The 16,709-nt window shown below is 36.7% G+C and overlaps 1 protein-coding gene across 5 annotated transcripts in view; it reads right to left on the bottom strand.

Annotated features, from left to right (window-relative positions):
- Positions 1-16,709, bottom strand: part of LOC150088569 (kinesin light chain-like) — a 376,502-nt gene that overhangs the window by 153,255 nt on the left and 206,538 nt on the right. For all 5 annotated transcript variants that reach the window (XM_090369572.1, XM_090369571.1, XM_090369570.1 and 2 more), the window contains exon 9: positions 9,268-9,367. In XM_090369572.1, coding sequence (XP_090225698.1) covers positions 9,268-9,367 — 100 coding nt within the window. The remainder of the gene's footprint in view (positions 1-9,267; positions 9,368-16,709) is intronic.

Here is a 16,709-nt window from a genome sequence, read left to right as displayed (position 1 = left end):
GAGCATACATGAAATTTAAAAGAAAATATATTAAAAAAATTAACATAATTATATAAAAACAAAAAATATACAATTATAACATTTTAATCAGTGAGATGGTTGAGTTTGATGGGATGCACACAGTTTTTTAATATGAGGATTTATTGTGGCTTACTCTCAACTCCTCTTCTACCAACTTTAATCTCTCTCTCTTTTTTTTGTTTAATCTCGTTTAAAGCAGAAAACCCTGTTTCTCAAGTAGGAAGTGGAAAACAGCAATAAAATTCCAACTGCCTTTTTCAAAATTCATTTTGAATTTTGATCAAAATTTGGTAATATTAGTGTTGTTAAAGTGAATTACGAGCAACTAGTCACTACGGATCTCAGCCAATTCTTCCTCTTGCAAATTAAGTTCTAACGTTGGAAGGTTTCTTGTTGCAAGTGGGTCTCTTATCCACAAATATTTTTTGGTATCAAGGGATGGGAAGTAATGCTCAATTTTTGTCTAACATATCTTTGTATAAGGCAATGGTCAGGACACAACTTGAGTACTGTATACAGATCTGGAGGCCTCATTTTAAGAAGGATGTAGAGCTGTTAGAATAAGTACAGAGAAGGACAACAAGATTAGTGAATGGAACGAAGGGTTGCTCTTACGAAGAAAGGCTTAAGTTTTGCAGATTGCAGTGTTTGGAGACTAGGCACCTGCGAGGTGATCTGACTGAGGTGTATAAAGCCTTGAATGGTTTGAGCATGCTCAATGCTGATGGGATTCTTCCTCTTGCTCAGAATAATCGCCTGAGAGGGCATAAATTCAAATTGAGGAAAGACAGTTGTAGGACAGATGTGCGGAAGTTTGCCTTTAGCCCGAAGGTAGTTGATTGGTGGAACAGACTTCCATCTTTTGTTGTGGAAGTTGATAGCGTAAATAAATTTAAGGCTGAGCTGGACAGGTATTTGGAACAAATAGAGGGGTAAGGCTGAGCTGGACAGGTATTTGGAACAAATGGGAGTGGGTTTTTTTTTTTTTTTTTTTTTGGCTGATGATGCATAAGCTTGCTTTCTTGCATCATATGCCTCTACTAATGCTAATCTCTAATGTTTCACTTATGACAATTATTTTAGTATAATTCGTTTTGATAGTCAAGGAAACATTTCTAATTTTTTTTTGTTTACATATTTTTTCCTTATACTCAACTTTTTTTAAAGGCAAACAACTTGTCAGTAGAAGTGAGTAAATTTTCCTCTGAGCCTTGCATACTGATATTTAATTTATTTAGCTGCGCGAATAAATCTGTTAGAAAAGCTAATTTACAGCACCAAATTTCACCAATTAACTAATCATAAAATTCTGATTGCGCCAGCAAAAAATATATGAGCATTTCCTCACGTAACTCGTACATATGCATAAGTACATTTCATTTTGATAGCCACTGAACCTCAGTTTGCATTTTTAAAGTAAAATGATCGGACTCCAGTTCCCCACATAATTTTCCAAAAATACGTATACTTTTTGTGGTCTAGTTTTGATAAAATTTACCATTTTAACCGCTTGATCAAATACAATTTTGAAACTGGGTACAACTGTCTTTGCTACTAGAACTTCTCTGTGAATAAAACACACTGTGTTGTAACAATATTTGAATTGTGTTGTTTTACTAAGTTTACAAATCCTTTTAATCCTTCCTGTCATTACGGAAGCACCGGCGGTACAAATGCCAACACACGACTTCCATAATACACCACACTTTTGTAAAAAATTATTCATTACATGTACTTTGAAAATATCTTGGCTTGTTCTTTCAGTGAGTTCTTAACAACAACAACAACAAAAAAAAAAGTCACTTCTAGAAACTAATACAGTTAACTGAACATACTTGTTCTATACGAATTAACTAAATATGATGTTTTAAACAAACAAAGTACTTTTAAAACACAAAGGAAATTTCTTACTATGCTGCTTACAAGTTGCACTTAATTCATAGTCCTATGCTTTATGCACATATATAACTGCAAAACTGCCCTAGACTAATAATATTTTAGGGCAGAAAGCCTCAAACTATGTAAAATTCAAACCATGACATTAGTTAGTGCATTTGTATCATTACTAAACAGCTGGATTTTTTAGAAAAACTGAAGTTTGTACGCTGGTATCATTATTGTAATATCTGATCATTCACAATGTGAAATGTTACAATAATGATGCCAATGTACAAACTTCAGTTTGTCTAAAAAATTAAACTATGTAGTAATAATGCAAATGCACTAACTAAGGTCATAGTTTATAGCTTAAGCTTATCTAATGTTTGGTGTTTGGAAATATTTTTCCTTATTTATAGTCTGACCATTCTCTTAAAAAAAAAATCTACCAAAACTAGGCCTTGTCTGCCACAAAACATCTGTGGCCAAGTTTTTTCTTCACTGGAGAAGATGGATGTGTCCAATCCATAGGTGGCATTCAGAATAAGAATCTGAGTGGAGGATCCAGGTCTTCACCTGTTATAAGGCCTTTAAAAAAATTTCCTTGGGTACCCACTTTCCAGCATATTTTCCTATAATCTCATGTGACTAAAATGGTTAATACACTTCCTTTTGAACACCACAGTGCTTGAAACACTGCATATGTTTCAAGCACTGAGGTACTGGAAACATTGCATGTGATTATTGTCCTGTCTTTTTGACTAGCTTTGTCCAAAACCTTAGTAATTTCTTCAACGTACCCACACTTCTTCTTCTTTTGCTCCTTGACTGGTCATATATCTCAGAGACTCCTTTAAAATGTGCAAGTCATCTATGAATGCTGCTTACATCAATGATGTCTGTTGTTGTTATATGTTCCTCAGTTTTTCATGAATCTGGACAGCTGAGTTTTCTCCAGTCTTGTAAAGGAACATCATTAGCCATTGGTAGGAACTTTTATTTTAGCATATTTATGACTTAATATCTATATGGAAATATATAAACCTTCATGATAAACCTCATGGTAGACAACAAAATTTTGTTGCCCAAAAGGTATTACCTTATGGACTGATCCTTGTATATATATCATGGCTCAACCCTGTCTAGCAGATGTGGCTGAGAGCCACCAATTTTAAATCAAGAGATCTGAGAAGAGGAGCTAGAACAATCATCATCTTCAAACACCAGCTTATGAAGCTTTATCCATCACTATCACTCACTAGGGGCTTAGAGGGGAACAGGTATCCTGTGTGTTATCAGACACTCAGCCTAAAACACTGATGGATCCAATATCTCTCTATTACAGAAGATTTAGGAGAAGTCCGGTTGGCCTGCCTCCCTAAAATCCACTCATGCACACCTTCTCGATGGTAAGCCCTGTTACGTCACTTAGGTGGCAACGAACGTGTAGAGTGGTTCTCTTCAAGACGCCTGGTCAGCGTGAAGAGGAAAAGACCAAACCCTCCAGCAATGAGAGCACAACAATACAAATGGCCCTCAGTCCCCAGCAGCTTTCACTCTCCCTCTTACGGCAGCGAGAGGATCAGAGTGGAAGCAGAGGGTGCTAAGAATCTCTGGGTACGACCAGGCTGCCATGCACGGAAATTGAACTTGGCCTGTTATAACGTACGATCACTCATCGGTGAAGACAGGATATTAGAGCTGGAAAAGGAATTAGAAAATGTGAATTGGAATATCATCGGTTTGGCTGAAACAAGAAGAAGAAATGAATCACTTATAAGTTTATCAAGTGGAAATCTGCTGTACACCAATGGAAACAGTGAAAGGAGTGAAGGTGGAGTTGGGTTTCTGGTCCATAAAGATTTTAAAAACAACATTTTGGAATTCAAAAGTACGTCACCAAGGGTGTCAAGACTAATACTCAAGATTTCTAAGAGGTACAAGCTAAAGATTATAATGATTTATGCACCAACATCGAGCCATGATGATGAAGAGGTTGAAGAAATGTACACTGAAATTGAGAGTCTTCTAGATGAGCAGAAAACCCACTACACTATTATTATGGGGGACTTCAATGCTAAGGTTGGAAAAAGGCAAAACAGCGCAGAAAGAGGAACTATAGGAAATTTTGGAATTGGTGAAAGAAATAAAAGAGGTGAAAGACTTGTGGAATTTGCAGAATCTCAAGGAATGTCAGTAATGAACACTTTTTTCAAGAAAAGGGTGAACAGAAAGTGGACATGGAAGAGTCCAAGTGGATTAACAACTAATGAAATCGACTTCATCCTCACTAACAGAAGATATATTGTGAATGATGTTACCGTCCTGAATAAGGTAAATGTTGGAAGTGATCACAGAATGGTAAGATGTACACTTGATATAGATGTAGGAAAGGAAAGGAAAAAACTGACTCGAGTAAATAATACAAAGGTCTTTGAAATAACAGAGGAGGAGAAAAAGCAGTATGTACTGGAACTGAAGAACAAGTTTGAGCTTCTGCAGACTGCTCAGGACCAAGATATCGACGAGGAATATTACAACTTTCTGAAAGTGATAAAGCCCAAGAAACTTATAGGGAAACAGAAATCCAAAGAAGAAAAAATTAGTCAAGAAACACTTGTCATGATGAACCAAAGACGACAAATGAAGAGCAAGAAAAACACTGACAGGGAGAAAATTGAGTATACTGAGTTATGCAAAGCCATTAGAAAGAGACTCAGAGAGGACATAAGAAGATTTAACACAAGAAAAGTAGAACAAGCATTAAGGGAAAACAAAGGATTTAAATCAGCAGCCATGAGCAGTAATACAGAAAGACAAATGATACTGAAACTGAAGAATAGCGATGGTGTACTTATAAACAGCAGAGAAGGCATAATTCAAATAGCAGAAGACTACTATAGAGAATTATACAAGGAGCGAGGGAATGATACCAGCAGTGGGGAAGATGGATTGCAAAGTAGCAACACATACGACATACCCGGTATTCTTCCTGATGAGGTAGAACATGCATTGAAGAAAATGAAGAATCGGAAAGCCCCGGGGGAAGATGAAGTTACTGTAGAGTTGTTAAATTGGGAGGAAGAGACATAACACAAAAACTGGCAAGGCTCTTCAAAAAGTGCATTAGAAAAGGTGTGATGCCTAAGCAGTGGAATAATGCAATCATAGTTTTGCTGCATAAGAAAGGAGATAAATCAGAAATTGGAAATTATAGACCAATTAGCTTGTTATCCCATATCTACAAGTTGTTCACAAGGGTCATTACTAATACATTAGAAAGAATACTTGATGAGAATCAACCGAAAGAGCAAGCTGGCTTTAGGACAGGATTCTCAACTATGGATCACCTTCACGTAATATCACAGCTAATGGAGAAAGCAAATGAATATAAAACACCATTATGCCTGGCATTTGTGGATTATGAAAAGGCATTTGACTCCATACAGCATAAGGCAATGTTTGGGGCACTGGAAAGACAAGGCATAGATACTCCATATATTATGATTTTGAAGAAAATATATGAGAGTGCTACATCCTTTATTAGACTAGACAAAGACAGTAGGAAATTTAAAATCGAGAAAGGAGTCCGACAAGGAGACACAATATCTCCGAAGCTGTTTACTGCTGCCCTTGAGGAAGCTTTCAGAAGATTAGACTGGTCGCAGAAAGGAGTCAATGTGAACGGAGAGTACCTAAACCATTTACGATTTGCAGATGACATTGTGGTCATAAGCCACGATCCCAAAGAATTAGAGGAAAATCTTAATCAGTTATGCACAGTTAGTAAGGATTTTGGACTAAAGATGAATATGGCTAAAACAAAAGTAATGATGAACAAGTATGCCACGGAAAGGGAAATAATGATTGAAGGAGCAGTAATTGAAAAGGTGGAGTCATATACTTATCTGGGACAAGTTATTAGCTGTAATAATGATAAATGGCTGGAAGTCAAGAGAAGAATAAATTTTGGATGGATAGCATTCAGGAAATATAGTCACATACTGAAGAGCAATATCCCAGTTTGTCTGAAACGTAAAATAATGAACCAATGTATACTCCCCACCATGACTTATGGAAGTGAAACTTGGGCACTCACCAAAAGAATGGAAGAGAAGCTAAGAACTACACAGCGAAGAATGGAACGAATTATATTGGGAATCAGACTGTTAGATAAGAAGAGAAACACATGGATTAGGCAGCAAACTCAAGTAAAGGACATTCTTATCAAAACTAAAGAACTAAAATGGTCTTGGGCAGGACACATAGCTAGAAGACATGATGACAGATGGACTAAGAAAATAACAGAATGGTACCCAAGAGGAGCTAGAAGAAAACCTGGAAGACAAAGGCGGAGATGGATAGATGAAATTCATGAGTTTTTGAGTAGTAAATGGATGGCCAGTGCTCAAAACAGAAGGAACTGGAAAGTTGCTGGAGAGGCCTTCATCCTGCAGTGGATTGAAAATGGCTGATGATGATGATGATCACTCACTATGGTTCCCTCACTGACCTTGTAGTGTCTATATTCCCCCTTGCACCAAATGAGATAATCCATGATGCCTCAAACTGGAGGCGCCCCCGTAGCCAGGTGGGAAGGAGCAGCAGTGCGTAACACACGCTTCTTGATTAGACCAGGGTTCGAGCCCATCACCACCAAATAAGGAGGATGCAGAAAGGTCTGGGAATGACAACCACATATTCCCGGAGCAATATGGCCTTAGTTGCTAATGCTCCTAAAAACCAAACAACAAACAAACAAGCTTCAAACTGGATTATGAACCCATCAGAATCCCACATAGTCTGTAAGGACTTTAAACTGCCACCTTTAGCTAATCTTAAACAGCTCCTCCTTTGTCACCTTGCTTACACTAAACTATAGCTTATTAATGATCTACCCACCAGGGAGAATCCTTGACCTCATCCTGGCCTCTATTCCACAAAAAAGATCATGTTTCCATTGTAATACACTGGTGTGCAAAATTTAAGGACCAACACTATTTCTAAGGTTACAACCACAAAATCTTTACTTAAGGTACTCTTTAATGATGAGAGTAGATTGAGTCTCGGCAGCGATTCTGGACGTCAGCTAATCTGGCGAGAGGTTGGCACACGGTATCACCCCCGCAAACATCACTGAAAGGGATTGATATAGCGCTCGAGGTGTTCTCGTCTGGGGAGGCATTATCTTGGATGGATATACACAACTCCAGATACTGGAAGGCAGTACTGTAACTGGTGCATGCTACTGTACTGAGGTAATCCTTCTCTGTGTGCTTCTGTTCTGAAGTGCCACTGGCCCCGAGTTCGTGTTTATGGATGATAACACCACACCCCCATCGCATTGCAGCTGTTGATATGCTTTTGAAAAGTGAGGACATTGTTCGTATGGATTGGCCTGCCCGTTTCCCCCCATATAAATCCCATCGAAAACATATGGGATGCTCTGTGGATATGCCTAGTGGCATGTCCACACCCACCAGAAAATGTTCACCAGCTAAAGATGTCAGTGACAGAGGAATGGACGATGTTACCACGTATGGACAGGCGGTGCAAAGCCTGCATCGACATTAGGGGGTGGCCATATCTCCTACTGAGGACCACCTCTATCCTTTGTTCCATCTTTGGCAGTGATGCATCTGCACCATGGCAACCAGTGCTATGTTGCCATTTTTGGATAAAGTCCCTCTGTACCGTTTTGTTTTCGTTGTTGTGTCAGTGTTGTTTCCTTCATCATTTCTGTACCTCACAAGGTTCCTTTGGCATGCATTTCCCATATCCAGGCCGCTCCTATGAGAAGCTACAGGTGAAAACCTGACTGGTCCTTAAATTTTGCACACCAGTGTAACTGTAACTCTAAAAAGAACTTTAATCATTCTTTACTGTAATGCATTTATTTAAATAAAACTATTACAAATTCAAAAAAGAAAAAAAAAATGCATAAGAAAAAATGGATACTGAGACATTTTAACTCTGAATAATGAATATAGTATGTGCTTCTCAAGAATGTTAAATCTAAATGTTACACAAATGATTTTATTTTTATGCATATTTAGTTTAAGATTTATTATTATTATTATTATTGTTGGTTATTATATGCATAGAGAAACATTAAGTTATGTTTTGTATGATGTTCTTCCATAAGCAGCTCCTCTTCAACATCCAGCAGATCACACCAAGCCTCTTAGATTCACACCAATCCCAAAAGTATTGAAACATGGTGATCTAGAGTTTTTCTGATTCCAAATTATACTTTTACCATCATCTTGAAATGTTACTCACTCAGACTAACTGCCTTAGATAGATTGCTTTCCAACATCTTCTGTTTTTCAGAAGGTGTTGGAAGAACTAGAAGACCACAGTAAAATTAAATCAATACAGTTGTTTACTCTCCACTCCTATAAGTATGAATCTCGTGCTCCCACAATAAAACTACTGCCACCAAGTAATGTACAATTTGCAAGAAATTAACTGAATTTATCCAGAGTATCATATTAAAATCAAAATGTCATGTAAATTGATAAAGATTACACATACCTCATTATAATTATTCCTATGAAGAATAGATTTTTCTTTAATCCTCCAATGCAAAAGAATTTTTTTTTTTATCTGAAGCACAGTTACTGATATTATCTATGATACCGTACTAGGCTAGGCATGGATTGAATATTAAGATTACAGCACATAAGGACATTTACTGAGACTGTTTATTGTCACTTATTCATATTTATCAAACTGAAATGTTATTTACATTTTTAACCATGCACTATCTTTCAATCATTATAATGTTAGCTTTTAATATTCACTGAAATGTGGCTCTTCAAAACTGCTCAACCGATAGGTATACTTAGGTGGACCCATGGGAATTGGGAGGTGTTGGATTTTAAGAGGTTACTGTACCAAGAAATTGTTAATGGAAATTGTAATGAACAAAAAATGAACTTCAAAATTAGTTTCAAAATAATTTTAAATAAAAAAATTATGAAGATATTAAAACTTTTACTATTTATGGCAAATCAACAAAAGTTGTTTAGTCCTAATTACTACAATGTCTCATTTTTTTTTTTAATGGATAAAGAAAAGATTTCAAAGCCATAAAAAGTATAGTAATAATTATATATTATGAGCTAATTTTTTAACTTTAATTAATTCTACAATTTCCTTTTATTTTGGAGATCCCAAAAAGAAATTACCCACAATTAATTGCTTTATTAAAGAACCATTTTAGCACATTAATGCAAATTACTATTATGATGATTATTATGAATTTCACATTTAGCTTTACTCTGCAGCTTTTCATTTAAAAAAAAAAAAAATCTCAATTTAATAAAAATATTATATTTATAATTAGAAACAATGTAGATATACCATCAATACTTCCAAATTCTCTTTCATGTGCTCTCGTTAGAACCTGCTTATAAAGTATTTCAGCTTCTTTGTATTTTCCTTGTTTAAGATAAGCTGAAGCCTATAAAAAATTAGAAAAATTTTATTATCAAAGTAACCTGTTTTAAAACAATGTAATTATAATTAGGTTCAGTATTTCTACTATAACAGTAACAATCTGTTTAATTAAAAAAAAATTACAGTAAAATCTAATTAATACAAACTTGGTTTATACAAAGTACTCATTCATATGAAGTACATATCATTCCCTTGAGAAAGGATAGGTTTTTCTATGTAAATATATTCGTTTATTACTAAATTTGATATGTATTACAAAGTTCATTTTCACCCTGTGAGAAATAAATATTGTTATTTTGTATGTTTAATACAAATCTTAGCACAGCTGTCTGATTATTGCCTCTGGTCACCCGGCTCCTGCTTCCCAATGGATGGCACTGACTTGTTAGAAATTATTTTTGTGTAAACAAAACCAGTTTATAGGGTTTTTTTTTTTTTTTTTTTTTGTTAGTTGTTGGCGCATCGGCTTCTCTGGCCATAATGCACCTCCCAAAGTTTTTGCATTTTACACTGATCCAAGCCCAAGGCGGGATTCGAACCTGCGACCTTTGGGTTGCCAGGCAGGCACTTTACCCAGCTAGCTAGTCCGGTCGGCCGGTTTATAGTAGCTACAACATAAAGCATTCTGAAAAACATAGTGTTAAATTAACAAAAGAATAAAAACCGTTTTTCTAAGTTGTTTACATACACTCCCTTGCTCTCCATGGGATTAAAGTCAGTTGCAATTGTTACACTACTTCAAAGAATCTTTTGCCACAGTAATCTATTTTTTGTGCCATTTTATCTGAGCTGATGTCATTTTTGGAACTTGTGTCTTTAAATTAATTTAAAGTCTGTTTATATTAAATATGATCTAGTAGTGTTATGGTTACAAAAAGTATACTGATGGAATTGAGCCTGGAAATTATACAAGAGGCTGATAGGATTGAACTTAGCAAAACGAACATTGCAAAGGAATACAACATCCCTTCATCTACAATACTGAAAAAAACTTGAACTGCAGCATGACACTGGAGCAGCAATAAAAAAAAAAACAGGAAATGAATTCCTGATTCAAAACACAAGGAGCTGGAAACAAAACGTTTTGAGTGGTACCAACAAATGTGTGCATATAATTTGCCAATATCCGGTCCAATTTTGCAAGAAAAGACAAATTATCTGGCGTAGCAACATGGAATTAGCTACTTCAAATGCAGCAGTGGCAGGCTACAAAGGTTTAAAGACAGGAATAACCTGGTTTCGCAAAATGTTTGCGGCGAGTCTGGATTAGTCGACAAGGAAAAGACTACAGACTGGTTGTGTTCTGTACGGTCCATTCTTGAAAAATGTGAGGCAAAGGATATTTTAATCTTGATGAGACTGGTTTATTTTATTATTTTCTACCAAACAAAACATTTGCTGTTTGAGGAGAGTCTTATGGTGGAAAATTAAGTAGTAAACAAAGGCTCACTATTCTGTTATGCTGCAATTCAAATGGCAATACAAAACTATGCTCACTGGTGATTGGTAAATTTTTCAAGCCAAGATGTTTTAAAGTTAACCAACTTCCCTGTGATTATGTGGCCAACAGAAGTGTTTGGCTTATGGTCAAAATATTTCAGTCTTGGTTATTAAAAGTGGACAGAAGAATGGCTTCAGAAAAAAAGGAACAGTTTGATGATTCTAGAATGTGCCGTACAACGGCACATTCTGCCGACACACTAAGTTGACAAATATACAGCTGTTGTTTTTATCCTCCCATTACTATCCATAGCCAAGTGGTCAGGAGCGGGAGTGCAGTAGCACATGCTCTTTGGGTCTCTTTGGGTAGACCAGGGATCAAGCCCCTGACTGCTAAATACGGTCAATCTGCCAACCTGCACTGGACTAGCATGGCAGATTATGGTCCATTTTTCTCAACATTGTTGTTGAGGAGGCTTACATCCTGCAGTGGGTGATAATGGCTGCCAGTTACCTTTTTTAACAATTCATAGAACTTGATCCAGTTCTATGCAGCCACTGGATCAAGGCATTATTTATAACACAAGGAAGCATATAGAGCCTGCCTGATGAGGTACTTGATCCTCAACGCAGGAGGGAGAGAGGGAGGGAACAATTTGAAGTTAAATTGGAATGTCTTGGATCTTAGATGCTATCCATAATCTTGTTATTGCTTGGGACAGTATTACATCAAATATAATAATCAACTGCTTCAGAAAGAGTGGCTTTGGAGAGAATATCATTGAAAAACATGATCCAGCAGACAAATGTAATAGCAGCATTGAGAAATAGGGGAATTTGAAGGAGCTATGGATTTTGTTGGCGAATTTGGAGAGTCTGTGAAGGTACATGTAGTTTCTACCATAGCAATGCAACACCAGAAGAGCTGCCGAGCACCAAGCAAAACTAATGTTTTGTTACTGGCGACAGCAAAAGTGAAAAAGCACGCACATGCACACTGCCATTTAAAAAAGATACCGAAAATGCATTGAACATAACAGAGAATTTGTTAACCTGCAGTAATGTTGATAAAGAAATAACTATTGGATTTTTTTAATGTCTGTGCTGTAGTTAAAAATACATATAGGGCAAAAACTGTGCAAACAACAATGGATTCTTTCTTTCAATTAGATTAATTTATAAAAATGTTAATGGACTGTATGTCTCCTTTTATATAAAGATTAATTCTTTTACTGTGATACTAAAATATTGTATAGGTCGACCATCACTAATCTAGCAGCGTTGGGACCTGCGGGGTGCCAGATTAGTGAGTTTGCCGGATCACCGGTGGTTATATTAGCACATACAGTTTACCCAACAGCTAACCACCTCATCCTACCTTTAATTGACAATTTGACTGCCAAGCTAGTTTAAGAAAAAAATTCCCCAGGAGCCAAAAAATATTTAGCAAATAATTTGATTAGTAATTCTAAAATAAATATTATAATGTTGGTGTTGTCGTTTTTTTTGTTTAAAATATCAAAAAAAAAAAAAGGTGTCTTTTTTTGTGTCGTATATATGTGGCCGACGTGGCACAGTAGGTTACTTTATTTCTTGAGAAGCTGTGTTGGCCACATGTGTGACGCTGTTACAGCATACATATGAAGGTCATTTGTGATTAGTTTATTGCACGCACGGTGAGTGCTGCAATAAAACCAATAGAGATAAAATAAACTCTCAAACGTCACAATAAGTTTGTCAGTATTGTTTGTGAAAACAAGTTCGTCAGCACACTGTATTATCCATCAAAATGTGTTGTGTTTTTCCACAAGTTTGTACAAGTGTGTTGTAAAAAAAAAAAAAGTCTAAAAAGGAATGACTAAAAGAAAATTACTAAAATAAGAAGATCTGAGAGAAATTGCTGGAATTTACAACTAAGCAGAGTTAAACTTCTCAGACACACCGCTCTTGAGTTTTTTCAGAAGTTCAACTATCTGTTATGGACAATATACAGTGTTTGCGCTTTACACCATGAGAAACACTTCCTTTATGCATTGAAACCATGGCTGGGATTAAATGTGAGCAGGTTATAATAATAAATACACAAAAACAAGTAGGAATAGCTTGCCAGTGTTTATGAGTTGCACTGACAGCTGATGCTGCAACCAACTTTCAAATTTCCCCAGTGTGCTGACCGGGAAAATTTGAAATTATGTCCAAATTAGCAGTGGAACCGGATTACCGGTGGCCGGATTAGTGACGGTTGACCTGTATATATAATAATATATACTGTACAATATTTTTATTTCTGTTAATTGCTTTTCTATTAGTTTATCTTACAAATAAAATGAAATCTTTAAAAAGTGTGTTAATCCTACTGTATTGTTAGACAAGGCTTTTGTTTTTATTATTTTAATTATTTTACTTTATTAATTTAAATTAATTTATTTTTGATATTATCATTATTTATTATTATTCTTAGATATACAGTATGTGCAAAAAAAAAAATAAATAAATAAAAAATAATAAAAAAAGGTAAAATTTTGACACTTTTGGGGACCTCATTACTACAAACCTCATTATTACAAAATGTGAAAATTTAGGTTCCTTGAACTTTGTATTAATGAGATTCTACTGTAATATTACTTCTGGATATGTATTGTAATCATTTCTTCTAATTGCATCATGGGATATCTTAATATCTAAATAGAAGTGCTGATTGATGGAAATAATCATATATAATGGCCATTAACATTAATACACACATTCTCATAACTATTAAGTGTATTATGTCTCTAAAAGTGTGTGTGTGTGTGTGTGTGTGTGTGTGTGTGTGTGTGTGTGTGTGTGTGTGTGTGTGTGTGTGTGTGTGTGTGTGCGCGCGCGCGCACAGGACAATGTGTGTTTTGTAAGCTAATAACCCAAAATAACTCATGGGGAATACCTTGCCTGAGATCAGCTAGTTATAGCCTTGAATGAAGGTGGACTTTTAGAAATTCCTTCAGTCTTCAACAGGAATCAAACCCTCTCCACATAAGTGCTGTGGAAACATATCATGCTCACTAGGCTGCCACAGAGGACAAAGAAATGTTTTTTTATTATTATTATTTTTTTTTTTTGGTGTGTGTGTGTGTGTGTGCAGCCCCAATCAAACTCTGAAACTCCATGTGTTTTGTGTGTAGGTACCATACTGATAAAGGCCAATCAGTGTAGTGGTGTGTGACTGGCCACTTAGCATAGCCACAGCAAGCTGCAATAGGCTAGTTTCCGTCCCTGGCATGTGGAGCCAGGCCAGGGATCATAATGTAAACTCTCCAACCACATACAGCTCTTTAAACACTATAGGAGTGTAGATGAATGTTGAAGAGTATAAGAATGAGAGAACGTGCAAGTTAGGTTAGGAGAGAAGAAAGTAAAGGCAGTGGAGAAAGAAGCAGAAAGGAAACATGAGAAGTAGAAGTAACACTGTAATATAACTCGTTCTTCACAGTCCAGCCTAGAGTTGTTCTGCTACTCAGATCCTGCCACTCACAATCAATCAGTTTCTGAAACTGAGGCACACAACAGTGTAATATGCTGGGCTGGAGCACCATACAGAAGATCCACAAGTCCCTTCCAATGCACAGAATAATAAAAGCAGCATCTTACAAGGATGTACCATCTCACAACCAGGCAGATGCATCATATTCAATCCTCTGAAGTAGCAGTATAGAATCATTATATAACCTGAAAAGGCTGCACAGATGTGCTGATGACACCAAGTCATTCTTCCCACATCCTATATTGAGAAAGTCCCACAACTCTCTTAGGCTAAACCATCATTTGAACACACAGCACTTCTTAGAAGTAGTGACAAAGAGTAATTATATAAACCAGATAATAGTGCAGTAAAGGACATCATGCAGCTCTTCCTACAGATGTAAAGATGCACAGATGCCACTTATATAGAACAACAAACATAAAAATCAGTCTTCCAGACTTTCCACACAAGTTCAGTCTATGTGGTGGCCTATTCCTCCACTGGACCCCCCCCCAAAATATCTTCATTAATGAACCATTTGCATGTAAGTCCTAGTTCGGTTCATGAATGTCTACCTACAATCTCCATGTTGTCCTCTAGTACACTAACTAGCCATCTGAACTTTCTACATGGGCTAACAATGACGTGTGGAAGCAGAACACTCGCTAACAAGTCACAATATCCAACCAAAAAATGTGATTGGATCGTGGAAGGAACCAATAATCGGAACATACCACTCATCTTACGCTTACTTTCAATTTAAAAATATCTTTCCCGATATACACGTTGCTATTAGTCCAAAACTTGTTCCATTTCTAATAGAACAAATCTTCTCAAGAAAATTTTGGAATACTAAAAAGTACACTTTTGCCACAACAGCCGGCTCACAAACATGCCCCAACACACCTACATCTGGCAGGTCCTGTAACTCCTCCCAAAGATCTTGATATTCTTTAGTCATATAATACATAACTTCAATCCTCCACCTTGCCAGAGAAACATGTGGTCTGAGCCAAGCTATTACTCCAAGTGCATTTAGCTTTGTGATGAAAGAGCCATGTCCTGTAAGGAAAAATGTTGAGTGCAGATCTGGGCAGAACCAGGCAGGCATGCCTTTACCTGTCTTTGCCACCTTGGTAGAAACTTCTTTATCATAATTCTATCTCAGCAGTACTCCACTGATCTTGCCAAAGACCAATCAGTTCATTCCAGATCCATTTCTCCTCCTTGTAGTTATGATTCAAGTCCAAAGCAATCAACGTTTTCTCATATTGTTTTCCCTATCTAAAGTAAAAGCACATAGCTCAAAACATAAGAAACAAGTCGAGGGGCAGCATACCTGTCAGTGCTTGTAATTCAACATTTACAACCATGTGACAAACCATGCTGGGTCAGAGCACCACTGACTCAGCATAGCCCAGATCTTACATATAAGAATTTTCTGCAATGCATAGCCCAGCCAAATATGCACTCTATATGAAACAATTGGGAAGAACACACAGTTCTTCCCAATTGTAGAACAGGGAAGAACTGTGAGCTCACACCTACAAAACGTGCTACCTTCTGTCTCAAGTGATTTATATGTGAAACAAAAATCCCATGTACTTATCAATCCTGATTCCAAGGTATGGCTCTTTTCTCCAGTGTTTTTAACTTTCTGGTCCCTTACCTTCACCTTTGCACAGTTTCACAAAACTAAAAAGTGTAGTTTGTGTTTCCTTTTGTTTATTGTTTATAATGAAAGGTAAATTTACATAAATTATCCAGGGGCTCACATCTGGTGAGTATGGGCTTGGCACACCCAGGGTCCTGAGCTGGATATCATCATTCTTCTCTTCTCTTTCTTGGTGTTCTCCCCCCCCCCACTCTCTCTCTCTCTCTCTCTCTCTCTCTCTCTCTCTCTCTCTCTCTCTCTCTCTCTCTCTCTCTCTCTCAGGGTAATTCAGAAAATTTTTTTTTGGGTGGTGCAGCATAAGCCTCAGGCTTCCTTGCACCATATGGCTAATAATAATGTTGCTGTTTTTATACACTGAAAACTGTTGACAGCCAACATAACTGCCTTTCAATAGCATACATTTACTTTTGGCTGCTGACACCCTCAATCTGGGGACACTGCACCAGTTCTGTAAAGCTGATAAAACCAAATTCAATCTTTCCTCTGATTGTAGCCTAAAATTATCTCTATATGCAATCATGCTTATTAGTAGGAATCAATGCACTAACCAATCATTCAAAACCAAGTTCCACATAATGGGTCCAAAAGCTGATCCCTGTAGACAACCACAACATACTCTACTAACAACACATCCATTCCCTGATTTCACCTGGACAGTATGATCACAAAAGTAGTCTTTGATCACAGCATAGATGTGCGAGAAACATTTTGACTGTCAGAGCAACTATCAGC

This window comes from Mastigoproctus giganteus, chromosome 3 (assembly GCF_048544385.1).
Source record: "Mastigoproctus giganteus isolate SK-2022 chromosome 3, ASM4854438v1, whole genome shotgun sequence".
Lineage (NCBI taxonomy): Eukaryota > Metazoa > Arthropoda > Arachnida > Uropygi > Thelyphonidae > Mastigoproctus > Mastigoproctus giganteus.
Note: the sequence above shows the minus strand (reverse complement) of the source record. Positions and strands in the feature narration are given on the sequence as shown.